The sequence below is a fragment of the Sciurus vulgaris genome (assembly GCF_902686455.1).
Source record: "Sciurus vulgaris genome assembly, chromosome: 1".
Classification (NCBI taxonomy): Eukaryota; Metazoa; Chordata; class Mammalia; order Rodentia; family Sciuridae; genus Sciurus; species Sciurus vulgaris.
In genome coordinates this window covers 113,561,938-113,583,198 of record NC_136461.1, presented here as the reverse complement: position 1 = coordinate 113,583,198, position 21,261 = coordinate 113,561,938, and the positions used below count along the sequence as shown (strand labels likewise).

The 21,261-nt window shown below is 47.2% G+C and overlaps 1 protein-coding gene across 1 annotated transcript in view; it reads left to right on the top strand.

Annotated features, from left to right (window-relative positions):
• FLG (filaggrin) overlaps positions 1–20,634 on the top strand; it is a 49,615-nt gene extending 28,981 nt beyond the window's left edge. Inside the window, 7 exon segments of the mRNA XM_079156001.1 lie at positions 11,666–12,505; positions 12,507–12,668; positions 12,670–15,924; positions 15,926–17,032; positions 17,034–17,229; positions 17,232–18,370; positions 18,372–20,634. Coding sequence (XP_079012127.1) covers positions 11,666–12,505; positions 12,507–12,668; positions 12,670–15,924; positions 15,926–17,032; positions 17,034–17,229; positions 17,232–18,370; positions 18,372–20,126 — 8,454 coding nt within the window. The 3' untranslated portion in view covers positions 20,127–20,634.
• Positions 20,635–21,261: the final 627 nt, after the last annotated feature.

The window sequence follows — 21,261 nt, the reverse complement described above, 5'->3', positions numbered from 1 at the left end:
TTTTTCTCCACCATTATCCTGGAAAATTCATGCAGCAAATAAAGGCATTCTCATCAAATACTGCTCCACCACTGAATGGCTAAAGCAAGAGTATACACTTAACTATGCCAAGGAATCCAAGAGAATATTCAATCTGGAAAAATTCTAACCCCAAAAGAACACCTCCCAGGAGATGACCTACAGCTCCTATAGGAAATCATTTAACCACAAATTCCAACTCCCCTTCACTCCTACAGCCTCAGTCACACATCTCAAAGGGTTGATCCCTTGAATCGTGACAACCTGACCCACATCAGCAACCCAGAGGCCATATGGCAACACAATGCCTTTCCAGCCCACTGAGTAGGAAAAGGGAGGGACAACCAATTGAATGATTATAATTGAAATCCTGTAATTTATGATTTGTCAATAATTCCTGCCTTTTGGAAGTTCTATTCGCCCCTTAACAATTCTGGCAGCTACCATATGTAACTAAAAAACACCTAAAACATTTCTAAAACCATTTTATTGTGTGGTACCAATAAGATGAAGAATAAGGTCTGTGTGGGGATTGATTGCCAAGGTCCTATCTAGTTCAAAATTCTCCAGGCAGTGATAAAGAATTTTCTATCTCCAAAGATAATTATTTTCATGTCTGAAAACAATTCTATTTAAAAGTTACTCATTTAACAAACCCCAAATATGATTTCACATGGTTTCTACCCATCTGTCTGAATTTACCTGCTTTGGGATTATATGGTCTAAGTATAATCCTTTTTATATCACAGCCACTCACATAACTAAAGACAGTTTTCATCCATCCATCTCCATCCATCTGCCATTTCACTTGGTTCTTCCTACCACTAGCCAATCAATCAGCCTAACTGCATTATTCAAAACATATACCAAGTTACCTATATTCTTAATGAAAAGGGATCATCAGATTAGAACAGAGGTATAGAAACAATCTGATAAATGCTGAACTAAGAATACCACCACTTGTTTGGTGCTCACTAATGCACTTCTTTAATATAGTCTACAATAGCATTCATTACCCTTTTGGCTATGACATTGCAGTCACTGCCACAATATCACTTCTTTTATCCATGTCTTTTAGCTTGTCTTTGTGAAGTTTAACTTAGAACCAAAGTTAGCATTTTATTTTTGTGTTAGAAATATTCTTTTTATTAAATATGAATCATTGTTGCTACATACTAAAATCTTCTTGCATCCTTAGTCATAAAAATATTTGCCATATGTCCACACTTTCATTCAAGTTATTGATGAAATATAACGATTATAACATGATCAAGAGAGCAGTCCTGGAGCAGACCATGAAAGACTACTTCCCAAATTGATATGAATCTGAAAGATTGGGCCTTCTGGCCATTAAAATGTCGGATTCCAGATTTCCCATCCTTGCCACTCTTGGACTCTATCATCCTCAGTTCTCTTACATTCTATAGTCTAGTCCCCTGCAATGATTTCCACAGTAAGTTCACCCAGACTTGGGGCACTTTGAGAGAAACCACTGTTTAAAAAATATCAATATAAATAAAGCTAACAAAAGAAAGGAGAAAAGCTCACACCCAGAGCAACCTGATATAGTGGAAATAATGTGAGGAGTCTGAATGACCTGGGATTGAATCCTAGTTGCTCACCTTATCACTATCAGTTCTCTCATCTTTAAAGAGAGATAATAATAATGACCTCACAAGGGTTGTTGTGAAGATTAGAAGTAATACATGCAAAATCTTACCACATTCTTGGCACATAATGAATACACAATATAGATTATTATTATTATTCTAGTATGGTAAAAGACAATAACTACACTGGCACACAAAGACAATTAAATCCAAGAAGAAAAGAGAAAATGAAAACCTGTGTACTGTGAATGTTAACTGATATTCCAAAAGGGCGGACTTGATAGTCTAATAAGACTAGGAATGAGGGCATTAAAACCTCAGGCATATTTTTCTTTGAATCTAAACAAGATTAGCAGCACCCCCCTTTCTTATTTGCTCATGTCTCTTGTTCTATTATAAGCCCCAAGGATACTAAAGATGATTCAGATTCAGTCAATGCCAGGGTAAGAAAAAACATAAAATGTGGGGAGTTCGGGATGTCAGACACATAAATTAATTATTGAAATATCATAAGTGTTGTAGGAAAAGTACATTCAGAACATGAGGGAACAGCAACCTTTATGGAGATTGTAAGTTAAGACTTTATGAACAAGGTGATAATTCAGGAGGGTCCTAAAGGTGGAGAGAAGTTAAGGGACTCTCCAAGTAGAAAAGAAAGTATGTAGAGACTGAGGGGCTCTCACGTCAGTGAGGAGATCACGTGTAGACAGGAACTCTCTGGGAAGGGAGGACAGCATGTAGAGAGATCTTGAACAGTAGGCCACTACAAGATTACCCACAGGATACTGATCATTCTAGAGTGACTTTTCCATAATAGTCATGTAGTAAGAGAAATGAAATCATGTCTATTGTGAAGGGGCTGTGTATCAAGTAAAAGAGTTTAGAATTCTACAGAAAAGAAGCCAGTACAGGGAATGACATTCTAAGATTGGAAGATGAATTTGGCAGACTATTACCGAAAAAGGCTAGTTATGATACTTTTTACAAATACTCAGTCTAAAGCTGGTGAGGTCCAGAACTAAAACTGTAGCACTGAAAATAGAGTAGGCTGCATAAAGAATATTTTAAGTCTGGGCAGGAATTATATGAGCAGGAGGAGTAAAGGGAAGGAAGAAATGAAAAAGGACTTTGTCCAGTTTGAGATGCTTAGTAGGTGGGGATGCCATTAACAACTATGTGGACTTCTGGTAGGGAACACAAAAATGAATTCAGTTCTGACCAGTGTGGACTGAGGTAATGACTGAGGCCATCCAAATGGAGAAGAAATCTGTTTGACATAACAGTGTGGATATCAAGAGAGAGACAGGATTTTCTGTTATTCTGGAGCATCAGAAAATCAACTGTTTAAGGAAGAACATGTCTCTGATCCCCAAATGTAATGAAGCAAGGTTAAATTAGACTAATATTTCTTGCCTAATAAACTAGGCTCTTGCAGATGACTACTTCTAATTCAAGAACTCACATTCTTGCTCTTTTGAAAAAATCAAAAGTAAATTGGCCTATCTTCTCCACTCATCATAATTTCTAGAATATCACATTCATCTCACGGCAAGTTCTCTCATTATCCAGAGATGGAATTAAGGCACTGGTGATATTTTTCTACCATAAATTGAATTTCAGTTTTTTAAAAAATGTGTAGTCCACCCTTCTAGAGATAAGGATCAGGAAGTATATTTATTAACAGATATTTATCAAGGACAAAGTAGGGGTTACAAAAAACATAGGTATGTGTCTTGTACACAAAGAATCTTCAACAAACAAATAGACCCTTCCATAAAATCTCCAATATATGGGGTTTATGTAAACCCAAATTTGAAACTTGCTAAAACAAGTACAGATGAGTACGTGAGGATGTTGGGAAGTAAACATATGTCACTGGAGAATTAGAGGTGGAGATATGGGTGGATCTGGGTTTGGTTAAGAATGAATCAGACCATCCCACAGAGGGTGGCTCCTCCCTGGATGGACTTGCTATAAAAAGGCCATTAACCAGACTTCAGTACCCAGCAAGCTCCTTCAGCTGCATTCTATTTGCTCTTCTTGTGAACAGGTAAGAGGGAATGCATTTAACTTTGCTTACTGAGTTTTAAGCAAAATAGAAATCTAGATGAATGTGTACTCTAAGGAAAGAAGTACTGGTGTTTAGGGTTTTACCCTTATTTTTAGTGTGACTGTCACTAACAGTTTATTTCTATATAGAAAGAAAATAAGGGCAAAAAATCTATTTCCAGGAGGACATTCAATACTCTCTCTTTGTATTGTTAGATTTCCACTTATACATTCATATAACAAATACACATCTATCTTGTATTTGCCAAGTGCTGCTCTTAGCACTCGTTTTTGCAGAAGTAAACTATATAAACTCTGAGAAGCTTACATTTAGTAGGGGGAGACATTCAGTAAACAATAAATAAATAATTTAAAATAATGACAAGAACAATGAAGAAAATACAAGAGTGATAGAGTAATAGGAGGAAGAGAGGATTTCAAATTGTATGGCCAAGGAGGACCTTTCTAAGAATTTTTTGTTTGCCAATTGAGTAAATTCTTTTGAAATTGGCACATAATTGTACATATTTGGGGTACACTATGATTTTTAGATACATATATACAATAAGTCATGATTAAATCAAAGTAATTAGCATACCTATTGCCTCAAACATTTATCATTTCTTTGTGTTGGGAACATTCAAAACCCATTCCTCTAGCCATTTTTGAAATATAAAGCAAATTATTGTTAACTATAGTTACCCTACTGTGCTATAAAATACTAGAACTTATTCCTCCTATCTAACTGTGTTTAGCTTCCACATATAAGTGAGAATATGTGGTCTTTTTCTTCCTGTGCCTGGCTTATTTCTCATACTATAATGCCCTTGAGGCTCAATCCATGTTGCCATAAATGACAGGACTTAATTATTTTTTAGGACTAACACTCTATTGTGTATATATGCCATATTTTCCTTATCCATTATCCATCAATGGACACCTACTTTAGTTCCATGTATTATCTATTGTAAATAGTGCTGCAATAATATGGGCATGCAGATATCTCTTTGACATACTGATTTCATTACTTTTGGATATATACTCAGTATTGGGACTGCCAGATTATATGGTAGTTCTATTTTTGTTTTTTTGGTGAACCTCCATACTGTTTTACATAATGGCTATACCAAACATTCCTAGCCACACTGTATAACAGTTCCCCTTTCTCTATATCCTTGCCAGCATTTTTTGTTATTGTTTTTTCTAACTGGGATGAGATGATGCTGCACTGAGTTGAGATCTTAATGACAAAAGAAACTAGTCAAGGTAAAGAACTGGATTCTAAAGCACTAACTTATTTCAAGTTAGAAAAGGAGGCAGTGCCTACAGCCAATTTTAAAAGGAGAATAGTGGTATATGGTTATATCAGAGAGCTAAACAGGTGTAGGCCATGTAAAAGGGGGCATAATAGCTAGGTGTGGTGGTACATGCCTGTAATCTCAGTGACTCCAGAGGTGAAGGCAGGAGGATCCCAAGTTCAAAGCCAGCCTCAACCACTTAGCAAGACCCTGTCTCAAAAAAAATAACAAGGGCAAGGCATGCAGCTCAGTGGTTAAGCATCCTTGGTTCAAACCCCAGTACCAAAATAAAAGGTGGGGGTATAATAGAGTTTGTACATTATTTTAAATACATGAATATTAATCAGGGGGAGAAAAATAATCTAATGTTTCTAAAAGATCACTAAATTGCTATGTAGAAAACAGGATTACAGGAATGTAAAAGTGGGATTAAGTAGATAGACTATTAGTTTAGGTGAGAAAGAATGAAAATAAAAATCACAAGAAATACCTGTTTGTGGAATCCAAAAACCTTATCTTTGATATTCTGTCTTTACACCACACTAATTCATCACCATGTCCAGTCAGCTCTGCCTACACAATATGTCAAGTCCACTTCCATTTGTCTTCTTTACCACTGTCATCCTAGTCCAGACTACCCTTATCTCTCACCTCTATTACATTACAAAACACTACAACTTTATTTATTCACTTTTCTAATGATAATTATTTGAATTGTTTCTGAGGAGGTATTATAAATAATAGAGCTATAAGCATTTTGTGTAAAATTTTTGGTTACATGTGCATATGATTTGTGGGGAATATTTTAGGGGTAACTGCTGATTCTTAGATACTGCCAAGTAACTTTTCAGTGATTCTTCCAGTTTATACTCTCTTTAGCTATATATAAAAAGACCTAAGTTCTCCACATCCTAATATTTGCTGATGCCAAGTTTCTTTTTTCCTTTTTATCTTTTCAGTCATTTTGGTGGATATACTGTAGTTTCCACATTATAATTTCAATTTGTGTCTCCCTAGTAATCACAAGGTTGAAAACTTTTATATATTTATTGGTTATCTAGAGAGTCTTTTCTGTAAAGTTCCTGTGACAGAAACCCAATTTTCTGTTGGCTATCTGTATTTTTTATTCATTTATAGAAGTTATTTTTATATTCAAGATAGCACTTTACTGATTAAATATGTTGTTTATATCTTTCACTCTACAGCTTGTCCTTCTCTCCTTTAAAAGTATCTTTTAAATGAACAGACAATCCTACTTTTAATGCAATCCAATTTTCCAATCATTTTCTTTATGATTAGTACTTTAAGTTCTATTTAAGAAGTATTTCCCTACCCTAAGGTCTTGAAGGTACTCTTTTATCTCTTTTATGTAAGATCCACAATTTTTATTCCACATGGAAATCCTCTTAACCCAGAAACAATATATTCAGAACACTACACTTCCCTACTGACCTGCACCACCATCTGTGCCATAAAACAAATGCCCAGAGTGATATAGGGTCTGACTTTGAACTATTAACTTTCATTGCTCCATCTGTTTAGCCATGGGCCATGCCATATTGTCTTCCTTTATAATACACCTTGCTATCTGGTATATACTTCATCTTTCTGAGACGATTGTGTCTAATCTTAGTTCTCTGCATTTTTTATATAAATTTCAGAGATTACCTAATCAATCTTTACTTTTAAAAACTTCATGAATTCTGAATGTAATTTTATTGCATCTGTAAATAAATTTGAGGAGATCTGACATTTAACAATACTGAGATTTTTCAATCCATGAATAAGGCCTATTCTTCCATTTATTTAAATCTTCTTTATCTCTATATTCATCATCTGAGTACAGATCATTTAGAAATTTCCTAAATGTTTATGCTTTTATAAATAGCATCCATTCTTATTTCACTGTTTAGATATTATGTTGAAGTATAATAGATCTTTATATATTTATCTTACAGTCAGTAACACTAGAAAGTTTACTTATTCCAATAGTTTAGCTGTACATTCTTTTGGATTTTCTACCTACAAAAATATCATTCTGTGATTAAGGACAGTTTTATTACTTCTTTTCTAATTACTCTCTTTTCAATTCCTTTTCTTTATTTTTCTGGTTAGGACCTTCAGCACAGTGCTGAACAAGATGAAAGCAGGTATATCATTCTCAAACTTGAAGGTGAAAGTTTTCAACATTTTACCATTAAACATGAGTTTTGCTATAACACTTTCAAACATAATTGATGTATTTCATTTATAAATCAAAATTGTTGAATTTTATCAGGTTTATGTATTTTTGCATTTTTTGAGAGGCTTATATAATTTCCCCATTATTCTACCTATGTAGTTAATTGGTTTTACAATAGTAAATCAAACAAATTTTTTGAAATAAAACTTATTTAGGAGTGATATAAATTCTTATAAAACACTAGACCATGCTTACTATTATTTTCTTTCACATTATTGCACCTATATTTTTGGGAAAAAAAATCTTAAAAACTTCATTCTTTTAATATGGTACTGAGATTATTAATGGATTTAGAAATTAATGTTTCCTCTTTTTCATTTCTCTGGAACAATCTGTGGAAGGTCAGAATTATATCTATCGCACATTGGAAATGTGTTTAAGAGTCATCTTATTTAATAACCAGGACTATTTAGGTTTTCTATTTTATTAGATTTTTCAGAAGTTGAATCTCAGCTTTCTTGATTCTCTAAATTTATTTTCTATTTCATTAATTTCACTTGCCTCTTTATTACTAGTAAGTTATTATATTTTCATTTATTATTATTTTAATCTTTATTTCCTTCATTATACTCTTTGGGCTCAATTTTTTTTTAAACTTCTTGAGATAAATGCTTGGTTTATTGATTTTCCAGCCTCTTTTCTTCTTAAATACATATATTTAAGCTCCAAATTTCCACTAGGCATGCAATTAATGAACCCCACGAGTTTTGCTATTTTATATTTTTCTCATTTTCATTAAGTTCGAAATGAAAATTAATAACTGGATTTGAAAAGATGGGGGACTTCATCATAATGAGAGTTTTGTAGATTTTTGAGAGCTAAAAGGAATTTGAGTACAAGAAAGCAGAAATTCAGGAAGTGAGGACTGAATACATAGGCTATCTTTTGAAAAGGTTTGATATAAAAGGAAACAGAGAAGAAGAATTGTACCTTAAGAGGGATGTAGGATTGGGAGTCAGGGGCAAGTGTTAGATATGAAGTTTTTCAGCAAAAATATATGATAAAAAGAATGGTCCTACTGAAATAGAAAAACTGGAGAGAAAGTAGAGAACTGCAAAGGTAGTGTGTGATAGAAATGAGAGAGTAAGGTCTAGTACAAGGCACAATAAAAGAGATCAACCTTAATGTATACTCAAGATAAAAGGGAACTGAGTACACAAAGTAGTAAGTTGGGCAATAAATTATTGAAGTCAGAGTATGAGAGGAGAGCAGAGAATGGGATCTGTGATACTAAGATTTTTGGACATGATGCAATTAAAGCTAAGTTCAGGGTCTTAAAAATCACCATAAATAAGAATGGCTGAAAAAATATTAAATTTTATAAGGGATTTTTTTGTAAGACACATTTAACTGTATTTTTAAAAATTCACTCTTCTTTTATATAGCCAAGATCTTGTCCATTTTACATATATTAAAATAATAAAATTATATGTAATTCTAATTTATTTTACACTTTCTATTTACCATGCCTCTTTTATGTTTTCTTTTTTCTTTCCTGATTTCTATTGAATTAATGGAGTTTTAATTTTCCCTTTTCCTCTGTAATGTTTAGAAGATATAAATTCTATTCTTTTAGTGAACATCCAAACATCAAAATATACATTGATTTAACACAGCAAAAATTAATCAATATCTATTTTGTCTTACCAATCCAAGGCCCACAATTACTTTAATTCTGACTACTACAGTCATGTCTTTCACATTGCTTTCTATAGTATTTTAGATTCACCTGTTTTTTATGTCCTAATGTAGTTATTTTAACTTTCATAAAATGAATTCCTACTTAGATTTATTGAGACACTCATTAAATTTTTGACCACCAATGAGATAAAACTGAACATGCTATTTCTTTTTTTTTTTCTTTTCTTTCTTTATTTATTTTGATTCAATGTACACAAATGGGGTACAACTATCATTTCTCTGGTAGTACACGAAGTAGAGTCACACCATTTGCATAATCAGACATGTACACAGGGTAATGATTTTTGTCTCATTCTATTATTTTTCCTTCCCCCCCCACCCCCTCTCCACCCCTCATTTTTCTCTATACAATCCATCCTTGCTTAATTCTTGCCTCCCGAACACGCTATTTCTTAAACAGCAAAATGAAAACCAATCAAAACCAAATTGTTATAATATTAAAAAGCTACTAAAGACAAACTATTCAATTAAAAATAGTCTAAACTTCACAAAAAAGGCCAATTTTTAAAAGGCAAATTGAAAGTTCATTTTGTGTCTTGACAGTTGGCAAATTGGCTTTTTCAGCAACTTTTATCATTTACAAAAATCAGCTTTTTGGTTGGGGGTAGGTACCAGGGATTTGACCACAGGGGCATTCAACCACTGAGCCACATCCCCAGTCCTTTTTATTTTTGAGATAGGGTGTTGCTAATTTGCTAAGGGCCTCACTAAATTGCTGCAGTTGGCTTTAAACCCACAATCCTCCTGCCTCAGCCTCCCAAGTTGCTGGGATTACAGGTGGCCACAACCACATCAAGCTAAAGTCAGCTTCTGAGAAGTGATTTTCAGCAAATTCTTCTAGTAAATTTTCCTGGTTCTAGTTAGTGAGTTTTTCTGAATCCTGCTATGAGCAACAGCCATATCGGCAAGAGGGATGATCTTACTTAGAGCATACTAAGGTCTGTGAAACTACAAAACTACTGCTGTGAATGGGTTCAAGTCCCAGAAATTAGCAGTTTTAGTAAATCTGTCAAATTCGTTGCTGATTATCACTATGTAGATAGTAGAGAGTTTTTCATGATCAGCTTTCATTTTAAAGATGGACTACTTAGGAGCTATAGCTTAAAAAGTGGAAAAATCAATATAATAATTAAAACTACTTTAAAAATGAAGTATAAGAGAAGTAAACTTTTATTTCTTCTTTCTAGTTTCACATATACTGCCTAAAGATGTCTACCATCATGGAGAACATCATTGCCATCATTGATCTATTCCACCAATATTCAGAAAAAGATAAGGAGACTGACACCCTGAGCAAAAATGAGCTGAAGGAACTGCTGGAAAAAGAGTTTCGGCCAATCCTGAAAGTAAGAGCTAGGTGATAGGACCATAGCAGAGCATTTGTATTCTTCATCAAAAATCTAACAAAGGACTGTTCTGAATGTTTTCTGAATTATTTTATTTTAGAGTGAAACTGAGTTAGCCTTATTTCAAAAGAAGTAGATTCTTTTAATTTACCTTTAAATGCACTGCACGTACATACACAGACACGGAATGGGAAAGAAACATACATATTTATTTCCAAAGAAATGAATGCCACTTAGTTTGCTCTTTGTAATGTTCTTCACAAATTAAGCTTATTAATAGGGTATATTAAAAAAAACATAAAATAAGGATTATTTGAAATTGTGATGCTTGAAATACGAAAAGCAGGCAATTACCCCATTAACACATTAACTTATTTCATACTAAGTCTTTAACACTTACTTAAAACATATTATCTACAGAAATCACCTGAGTCAGCATGAGGTAAAAACATCACAGTAAAAACCTCATAGACCTAGTTCCATTCTCTGATACAAAGAGATTAAATAACCAAAATGAACCCGGACTTACTGAGAAGACATTGTGAATAAATATAACATACTCTCACTCTATTATTCCCCCGCCTTGTACAGAATCCGGATGACCCAGACACAGCAGAAGTCTTCATGGAAATCCTGGATATAGACCACAATGAAAAAATTGACTTCACAGAATTTCTGCTGATGGTATTCAAGTTGGCTCAAGCATATTATGATTCCACAAAGAGACAAAATTACCAAACATCAGGGCCAAAGAACAAAAGGCATAGGCATCATGATAAAAATGAAGCAGAGGACGGAGAAGAAGAAGAAGGAGGAAGAAAACTAACAACTAGGAATTCAAGAAGAACAGAAAGAAAGTCAAGATCAAAGAGTCCAAAAGGAAGAGGGAAAAACAAACATAGGAGTGGTTCTGGAGGGCATGGAAAAAGTGATTCAAGCACACATAGAGACACAAAATATGAGCAAAAACATCATGGTTCAAGGGGAAAGAACAAAAGGAGGCCAACCTCCTCAGATATTAGAGAGATAAAGAAAAACGTAGCTCCACAGGACAGTGAAAGAGAGAAATATACACAAGAGTCAAACGGACACATTGGATCACATCCAAATAATGAACAAAATATTGCACGTACACAGGTGAAACAGACCAACAGATGCAATGGATATACTCACAAAGAGAGGAAACAGGGTATACAATATGAATCGGATACTTCAAAAGGAGATTCAACCACACAAAACAGATATGGCAAAAGCAACGAACAGGAAGCAGAAAACACCAGGGACTCAGGTGCCCACACCTCTCATGGACAGGCTCATTCTGCCCACGGCCAGCAAAGAACAGGCCGCAGGGCCGGACAAGAAACCCGCCGCGAGCACTCCGTGGACAGCTCCCGGCACCAGGCCACGGGGCAGGGGCAGGCCACTTCCCGGACTGACAGACACCGGGAACCCAGCGTCGGTCAGGCCAGCGACAGCGAAGGACACTCCGAAGACTCCGCCAGGCAATCCCAAGCGGGCCAGGGAAGGTCCGGGTCCACGTCAAGGACCCAGCGAGGATCTACCCACGGCCACGCCGCAGACAGCGCCAGGCACTCGGGGTCGCGTCAAGGACAGACGGCCAGGCACACGCAGCAGTCGGACACCGCTCACGGCCAGTCAGCCTCCGGCTCCAGGGGAGCACAGGGGAGCCGACACGAGCAGCGGGCAGACAGCGCCCGGCACTCCGGGGCTGGACACTCCCAAACCTCCGCCGCATCCCGTGAGCACGGACGTGGGGCGTACACACACAGCGAGGCCAGTGACAGCGAAGGGCAGTCGCAAGACTCAGAGGGTCAGTCCACCTCAGGCCACGGCCGGACCGGGACCAGACAGGGCCACCGCCAGGAATCCACCAGCGGAGGGTCCGGGGAGAAGACCAGGCACTCCGGAGGGTACTCTCGCCTGTACCTGGTAGACACTCAGGAAGAACAGTCTGAGTCGGCGGCCAGAAGGTCCCAGTCCACTACCAGAGCGACACAGGGCTCCCGCCAGGAACACGCACGGGACAGCACCAGACACGGGGCCTCCCAGGACCGCCAGACTTCCACGGGCACACACACCGACTCCTCCCGGGGAAGGTCCGGAACCAGCTCCGGCAGAACACAAGGATCCCGCCACGAGCAGGCACGAGACAGCTCTGCGCACTCCGAGTCCGACCAGGCTGAGGCCCACGCTCGCGGACACTCAGCGTCCGGCAGTAGAGGGGGGAAGACAGGGATCCCGCCAGGAGCAGGCACGAGACAGCTCGGGGCACTCCGGGTCCCAACACCGCCAGGCGGCCTCCCAGGGACGGTCAGGATCCAGCAGCGCAACCCGCCAAGCCCACGGCCACGAACAGGCAGCGGACAGCGCCCGGCACTCAGGCGGCCCGCTCCTCTGGCGCACAGGCTGATTCTGCCCACGGCCAGCAAAGAACAGGCCGCAGGGCCGGACAAGAAACCCGCCGCGAGCACTCCGTGGACAGCTCCCGGCGCCAGGCCACGGGGCAGGGGCAGGCCACTTCCCGGACTGACAGACACCGGGAACCCAGCGTCGGTCAGGCCAGCGACAGCGAAGGACACTCCGAAGACTCCGCCAGGCAATCCCAAGCGGGCCAGGGAAGGTCCGGGTCCACGTCAAGGACCCAGCGAGGATCTACCCACGGCCACGCCGCAGACAGCGCCAGGCACTCGGGGTCGCGTCAAGGACAGACGGCCAGGCACACGCAGCAGTCGGACACCGCTCACGGCCAGTCAGCCTCCGGCTCCAGGGGAGCACAGGGGAGCCGACACGAGCAGCGGGCAGACAGCGCCCGGCACTCCGGGGCTGGACACTCCCAAACCTCCGCCGCATCCCGTGAGCACGGACGTGGGGCGTACACACACAGCGAGGCCAGTGACAGCGAAGGGCAGTCGCAAGACTCAGAGGGTCAGTCCACCTCAGGCCACGGCCGGACCGGGACCAGACAGGGCCACCGCCAGGAATCCACCAGCGGAGGGTCCGGGGAGAAGACCAGGCACTCCGGAGGGTACTCTCGCCTGTACCTGGTAGACACTCAGGAAGAACAGTCTGAGTCGGCGGCCAGAAGGTCCCAGTCCACTACCAGAGCGACACAGGGCTCCCGCCAGGAACACGCACGGGACAGCACCAGACACGGGGCCTCCCAGGACCGCCAGACTTCCACGGGCACACACACCGACTCCTCCCGGGGAAGGTCCGGAACCAGCTCCGGCAGAACACAAGGATCCCGCCACGAGCAGGCACGAGACAGCTCTGCGCACTCCGAGTCCGACCAGGCTGAGGCCCACGCTCGCGGACACTCAGCGTCCGGCAGTAGAGGGGGAAGACAGGGATCCCGCCAGGAGCAGGCACGAGACAGCTCGGGGCACTCCGGGTCCCAACACCGCCAGGCGGCCTCCCAGGGACGGTCAGGATCCAGCAGCGCAACCCGCCAAGCCCACGGCCACGAACAGGCAGCGGACAGCGCCCGGCACTCAGGCGCCCGCTCCTCTGGCGCACAGGCTGATTCTGCCCACGGCCAGCAAAGAACAGGCCGCAGGGCCGGACAAGAAACCCGCCGCGAGCACTCCGTGGACAGCTCCCGGCGCCAGGCCACGGGGCAGGGGCAGGCCACTTCCCGGACTGACAGACACCGGGAACCCAGCGTCGGTCAGGCCAGCGACAGCGAAGGACACTCCGAAGACTCCGCCAGGCAATCCCAAGCGGGCCAGGGAAGGTCCGGGTCCACGTCAAGGACCCAGCGAGGATCTACCCACGGCCACGCCGCAGACAGCGCCAGGCACTCGGGGTCGCGTCAAGGACAGACGGCCAGGCACACGCAGCAGTCGGACACCGCTCACGGCCAGTCAGCCTCCGGCTCCAGGGGAGCACAGGGGAGCCGACACGAGCAGCGGGCAGACAGCGCCCGGCACTCCGGGGCTGGACACTCCCAAACCTCCGCCGCATCCCGTGAGCACGGACGTGGGGCGTACACACACAGCGAGGCCAGTGACAGCGAAGGGCAGTCGCAAGACTCAGAGGGTCAGTCCACCTCAGGCCACGGCCGGACCGGGACCAGACAGGGCCACCGCCAGGAATCCACCAGCGGAGGGTCCGGGGAGAAGACCAGGCACTCCGGAGGGTACTCTCGCCTGTACCTGGTAGACACTCAGGAAGAACAGTCTGAGTCGGCGGCCAGAAGGTCCCAGTCCACTACCAGAGCGACACAGGGCTCCCGCCAGGAACACGCACGGGACAGCACCAGACACGGGGCCTCCCAGGACCGCCAGACTTCCACGGGCACACACACCGACTCCTCCCGGGGAAGGTCCGGAACCAGCTCCGGCAGAACACAAGGATCCCGCCACGAGCAGGCACGAGACAGCTCTGCGCACTCCGAGTCCGACCAGGCTGAGGCCCACGCTCGCGGACACTCAGCGTCCGGCAGTAGAGGGGGAAGACAGGGATCCCGCCAGGAGCAGGCACGAGACAGCTCGGGGCACTCCGGGTCCCAACACCGCCAGGCGGCCTCCCAGGGACGGTCAGGATCCAGCAGCGCAACCCGCCAAGCCCACGGCCACGAACAGGCAGCGGACAGCGCCCGGCACTCAGGCGCCCGCTCCTCTGGCGCACAGGCTGATTCTGCCCACGGCCAGCAAAGAACAGGCCGCAGGGCCGGACAAGAAACCCGCCGCGAGCACTCCGTGGACAGCTCCCGGCGCCAGGCCACGGGGCAGGGGCAGGCCACTTCCCGGACTGACAGACACCGGGAACCCAGCGTCGGTCAGGCCAGCGACAGCGAAGGACACTCCGAAGACTCCGCCAGGCAATCCCAAGCGGGCCAGGGAAGGTCCGGGTCCACGTCAAGGACCCAGCGAGGATCTACCCACGGCCACGCCGCAGACAGCGCCAGGCACTCGGGGTCGCGTCAAGGACAGACGGCCAGGCACACGCAGCAGTCGGACACCGCTCACGGCCAGTCAGCCTCCGGCTCCAGGGGAGCACAGGGGAGCCGACACGAGCAGCGGGCAGACAGCGCCCGGCACTCCGGGGCTGGACACTCCCAAACCTCCGCCGCATCCCGTGAGCACGGACGTGGGGCGTACACACACAGCGAGGCCAGTGACAGCGAAGGGCAGTCGCAAGACTCAGAGGGTCAGTCCACCTCAGGCCACGGCCGGACCGGGACCAGACAGGGCCACCGCCAGGAATCCACCAGCGGAGGGTCCGGGGAGAAGACCAGGCACTCCGGAGGGTACTCTCGCCTGTACCTGGTAGACACTCAGGAAGAACAGTCTGAGTCGGCGGCCAGAAGGTCCCAGTCCACTACCAGAGCGACACAGGGCTCCCGCCAGGAACACGCACGGGACAGCACCAGACACGGGGCCTCCCAGGACCGCCAGACTTCCACGGGCACACACACCGACTCCTCCCGGGGAAGGTCCGGAACCAGCTCCGGCAGAACACAAGGATCCCGCCACGAGCAGGCACGAGACAGCTCTGCGCACTCCGAGTCCGACCAGGCTGAGGCCCACGCTCGCGGACACTCAGCGTCCGGCAGTAGAGGGGGAAGACAGGGATCCCGCCAGGAGCAGGCACGAGACAGCTCGGGGCACTCCGGGTCCCAACACCGCCAGGCGGCCCTCCCAGGGACGGTCAGGATCCAGCAGCGCAACCCGCCAAGCCCACGGCCACGAACAGGCAGCGGACAGCGCCCGGCACTCAGGCGCCCGCTCCTCTGGCGCACAGGCTGATTCTGCCCACGGCCAGCAAAGAACAGGCCGCAGGGCCGGACAAGAAACCCGCCGCGAGCACTCCGTGGACAGCTCCCGGCGCCAGGCCACGGGGCAGGGGCAGGCCACTTCCCGGACTGACAGACACCGGGAACCCAGCGTCGGTCAGGCCAGCGACAGCGAAGGACACTCCGAAGACTCCGCCAGGCAATCCCAAGCGGGCCAGGGAAGGTCCGGGTCCACGTCAAGGACCCAGCGAGGATCTACCCACGGCCACGCCGCAGACAGCGCCAGGCACTCGGGGTCGCGTCAAGGACAGACGGCCAGGCACACGCAGCAGTCGGACACCGCTCACGGCCAGTCAGCCTCCGGCTCCAGGGGAGCACAGGGGAGCCGACACGAGCAGCGGGCAGACAGCGCCCGGCACTCCGGGGCTGGACACTCCCAAACCTCCGCCGCATCCCGTGAGCACGGACGTGGGGCGTACACACACAGCGAGGCCAGTGACAGCGAAGGGCAGTCGCAAGACTCAGAGGGTCAGTCCACCTCAGGCCACGGCCGGACCGGGACCAGACAGGGCCACCGCCAGGAATCCACCAGCGGAGGGTCCGGGGAGAAGACCAGGCACTCCGGAGGGTACTCTCGCCTGTACCTGGTAGACACTCAGGAAGAACAGTCTGAGTCGGCGGCCAGAAGGTCCCAGTCCACTACCAGAGCGACACAGGGCTCCCGCCAGGAACACGCACGGGACAGCACCAGACACGGGGCCTCCCAGGACCGCCAGACTTCCACGGGCACACACACCGACTCCTCCCGGGGAAGGTCCGGAACCAGCTCCGGCAGAACACAAGGATCCCGCCACGAGCAGGCACGAGACAGCTCTGCGCACTCCGAGTCCGACCAGGCTGAGGCCCACGCTCGCGGACACTCAGCGTCCGGCAGTAGAGGGGGAAGACAGGGATCCCGCCAGGAGCAGGCACGAGACAGCTCGGGGCACTCCGGGTCCCAACACCGCCAGGGCGGCCTCCCAGGGACGGTCAGGATCCAGCAGCGCAACCCGCCAAGCCCACGGCCACGAACAGGCAGCGGACAGCGCCCGGCACTCAGGCGCCCGCTCCTCTGGCGCACAGGCTGATTCTGCCCACGGCCAGCAAAGAACAGGCCGCAGGGCCGGACAAGAAACCCGCCGCGAGCACTCCGTGGACAGCTCCCGGCGCCAGGCCACGGGCAGGGGCAGGCCACTTCCCGGACTGACAGACACCGGGAACCCAGCGTCGGTCAGGCCAGCGACAGCGAAGGACACTCCGAAGACTCCGCCAGGCAATCCCAAGCGGGCCAGGGAAGGTCCGGGTCCACGTCAAGGACCCAGCGAGGATCTACCCACGGCCACGCCGCAGACAGCGCCAGGCACTCGGGGTCGCGTCAAGGACAGACGGCCAGGCACACGCAGCAGTCGGACACCGCTCACGGCCAGTCAGCCTCCGGCTCCAGGGGAGCACAGGGGAGCCGACACGAGCAGCGGGCAGACAGCGCCCGGCACTCCGGGGCTGGACACTCCCAAACCTCCGCCGCATCCCGTGAGCACGGACGTGGGGCGTACACACACAGCGAGGCCAGTGACAGCGAAGGGCAGTCGCAAGACTCAGAGGGTCAGTCCACCTCAGGCCACGGCCGGACCGGGACCAGACAGGGCCACCGCCAGGAATCCACCAGCGGAGGGTCCGGGGAGAAGACCAGGCACTCCGGAGGGTACTCTCGCCTGTACCTGGTAGACACTCAGGAAGAACAGTCTGAGTCGGCGGCCAGAAGGTCCCAGTCCACTACCAGAGCGACACAGGGCTCCCGCCAGGAACACGCACGGGACAGCACCAGACACGGGGCCTCCCAGGACCGCCAGACTTCCACGGGCACACACACCGACTCCTCCCGGGGAAGGTCCGGAACCAGCTCCGGCAGAACACAAGGATCCCGCCACGAGCAGGCACGAGACAGCTCTGCGCACTCCGAGTCCGACCAGGCTGAGGCCCACGCTCGCGGACACTCAGCGTCCGGCAGTAGAGGGGGAAGACAGGGATCCCGCCAGGAGCAGGCACGAGACAGCTCGGGGCACTCCGGGTCCCAACACCGCCAGGCGGCCTCCCAGGGACGGTCAGGATCCAGCAGCGCAACCCGCCAAGCCCACGGCCACGAACAGGCAGCGGACAGCGCCCGGCACTCAGGCGCCCGCTCCTCTGGCGCACAGGCTGATTCTGCCCACGGCCAGCAAAGAACAGGCCGCAGGGCCGGACAAGAAACCCGCCGCGAGCACTCCGTGGACAGCTCCCGGCGCCAGGCCACGGGGCAGGGGCAGGCCACCTTCCCGGACTGACAGACACCGGGAACCCAGCGTCGGTCAGGCCAGCGACAGCGAAGGACACTCCGAAGACTCCGCCAGGCAATCCCAAGCGGGCCAGGGAAGGTCCGGGTCCACGTCAAGGACCCAGCGAGGATCTACCCACGGCCACGCCGCAGACAGCGCCAGGCACTCGGGGTCGCGTCAAGGACAGACGGCCAGGCACACGCAGCAGTCGGACACCGCTCACGGCCAGTCAGCCTCCGGCTCCAGGGGAGCACAGGGGAGCCGACACGAGCAGCGGGCAGACAGCGCCCGGCACTCCGGGGCTGGACACTCCCAAACCTCCGCCGCATCCCGTGAGCACGGACGTGGGGCGTACACACACAGCGAGGCCAGTGACAGCGAAGGGCAGTCGCAAGACTCAGAGGGTCAGTCCACCTCAGGCCACGGCCGGACCGGGACCAGACAGGGCCACCGCCAGGAATCCACCAGCGGAGGGTCCGGGGAGAAGACCAGGCACTCCGGAGGGTACTCTCGCCTGTACCTGGTAGACACTCAGGAAGAACAGTCTGAGTCGGCGGCCAGAAGGTCCCAGTCCACTACCAGAGCGACACAGGGCTCCCGCCAGGAACACGCACGGGACAGCACCAGACACGGGGCCTCCCAGGACCGCCAGACTTCCACGGGCACACACACCGACTCCTCCCGGGGAAGGTCCGGAACCAGCTCCGGCAGAACACAAGGATCCCGCCACGAGCAGGCACGAGACAGCTCTGCGCACTCCGAGTCCGACCAGGCTGAGGCCCACGCTCGCGGACACTCAGCGTCCGGCAGTAGAGGGGGAAGACAGGGATCCCGCCAGGAGCAGGCACGAGACAGCTCGGGGCACTCCGGGTCCCAACACCGCCAGGCGGCCTCCCAGGGACGGTCAGGATCCAGCAGCGCAACCCGCCAAGCCCACGGCCACGAACAGGCAGCGGACAGCGCCCGGCACTCAGGCGCCCGCTCCTCTGGCGCACAGGCTGATTCTGCCCACGGCCAGCAAAGAACAGGCCGCAGGGCCGGACAAGAAACCCGCCGCGAGCACTCCGTGGACAGCTCCCGGCGCCAGGCCACGGGGCAGGGGCAGGCCACTTCCCGGACTGACAGACACCGGGAACCCAGCGTCGGTCAGGCCAGCGACAGCGAAGGACACTCCGAAGACTCTGCCAGGCAATCCCCTTCTTCCAAGAGAAGGCCTGTTTCATCACATGAATCTGTTCCTGTCTATTCATCTGATAGTTCTAAAGAGTCTATGTTTCATTATAGTGTGTTTCATAATCAGGAGTTGTCTGATTCTGCTGATGAAGTTTCAGAGTATGATGCAGACAATCTACATGATAATTCTCCTATTCTTTTGGCATCAGACTATAGGTCTGGAATAGAATCCCCTGTTTATAATTACAACTGTGAGGTGAATCATTTCCCTTCATTTAACACTGAATGTCCACAGTATGGTTCAGGTATAGGTTGGAGGCATGGCAGTTATGGTAGTGGTGAATATGACTATGGTCAGTCAGGATTTGGGAACTCTCAAGCTAGAGTCATGAGTCAAAATTACAGTCATGTGGAATTTTCCAAGAGATCTGAAAACAGAAAATCATCTGGATATACAGTAGAATATATGGGATCCAGTGTATTAGGCAGTGATAGACAGCCAGTAATACATAGCTGTTCAAGTGATATACCAACACAGCTGGGGTTTAGTCAGTCCAAAGGATATTATTACTATGAGTGAGATATCAGTGAGAAACCAATAGAAAAAGAATTAAACCAAATAGTAGGAGTAAGAACCTGTAACACTACTTTGTTCTAGAAACTTTTCAAAATTCTTTCACTGAAGTTTTCTTACTATTTTCTTTAAATATGCTACTCTTTCATTAGTTTGGTGGTAGTTTCTTTTATTCTCTAGGACCTTTGAACATTTTAGTTAGCAAATGTTAAAGAAATTAATGTCATTCAGTGCTAAAACTGCAAAACTATTAATGTCTGTAGTTGAAATAAGGATTCTTGCTTCTAAAATCTGGAGTGCTACGTCCTCTCTAGATTGATACACAAATCTTTCTGAAAAACATCTAAATCATTCTTATGGAGGCCAAAGTCACTATATCACATCAGGGCTCAGCACATCTGCCTCTATTATTCTTCTACTAGAACTTTGTTTTCTTAACATTCAATAAAATCACATTGGATTCAAAACGGTACAATGTATAAAATTCTAGAATAAAAATTGATCTTATTACATAGCTTGTCTCTTTTATGCTTTTTTCCTCCAAATTCAAAAGGCCTGCTTTTCCATGGGTTGGATTTGATCTCTTGGTATATCATGGGAAATCTGATTGAACATATAGCAGTACATACTTGCAAAAGTAATAAGTACTAAATAAGAAGGAATATAATCAAATCATATGTTTTCTCCAATAGTCATTGTCCCATATTATCACACCTTTAAGAAGTTAAAGTCCATTGTTCAATCAAATATCACCACCATTAATATGAAAGCATTAATCTAAGTGGTTAACAGCCATGTCAAACCAAGAATTACTGTCTGCGGTTCCTTCTGCCAAAGATGCTGGGAGATGCTTTAAACGTAGACTAATAAGAGTAAGGAACTTAGCTGAAATATTGTGACAACAGAAAAGCAATTAAGAAAATGCCTTCCTGTCCTGGAAGGACAACAGATGAACCTTTACGATTTAGCCAAGTGGATAAAGAAAGGATGGGGAAAAAAAAGAATAGTACAAATGTCAACAATTTTCTCCTACTACAAGGAATATCCTTTTGTGAGACTCATAGCCAAATTTTACTTCCTATAATATCCAACTGGTGGGTGTATGTAGGCCAGTGTTCTCATTTTACAGATGAATCTATCA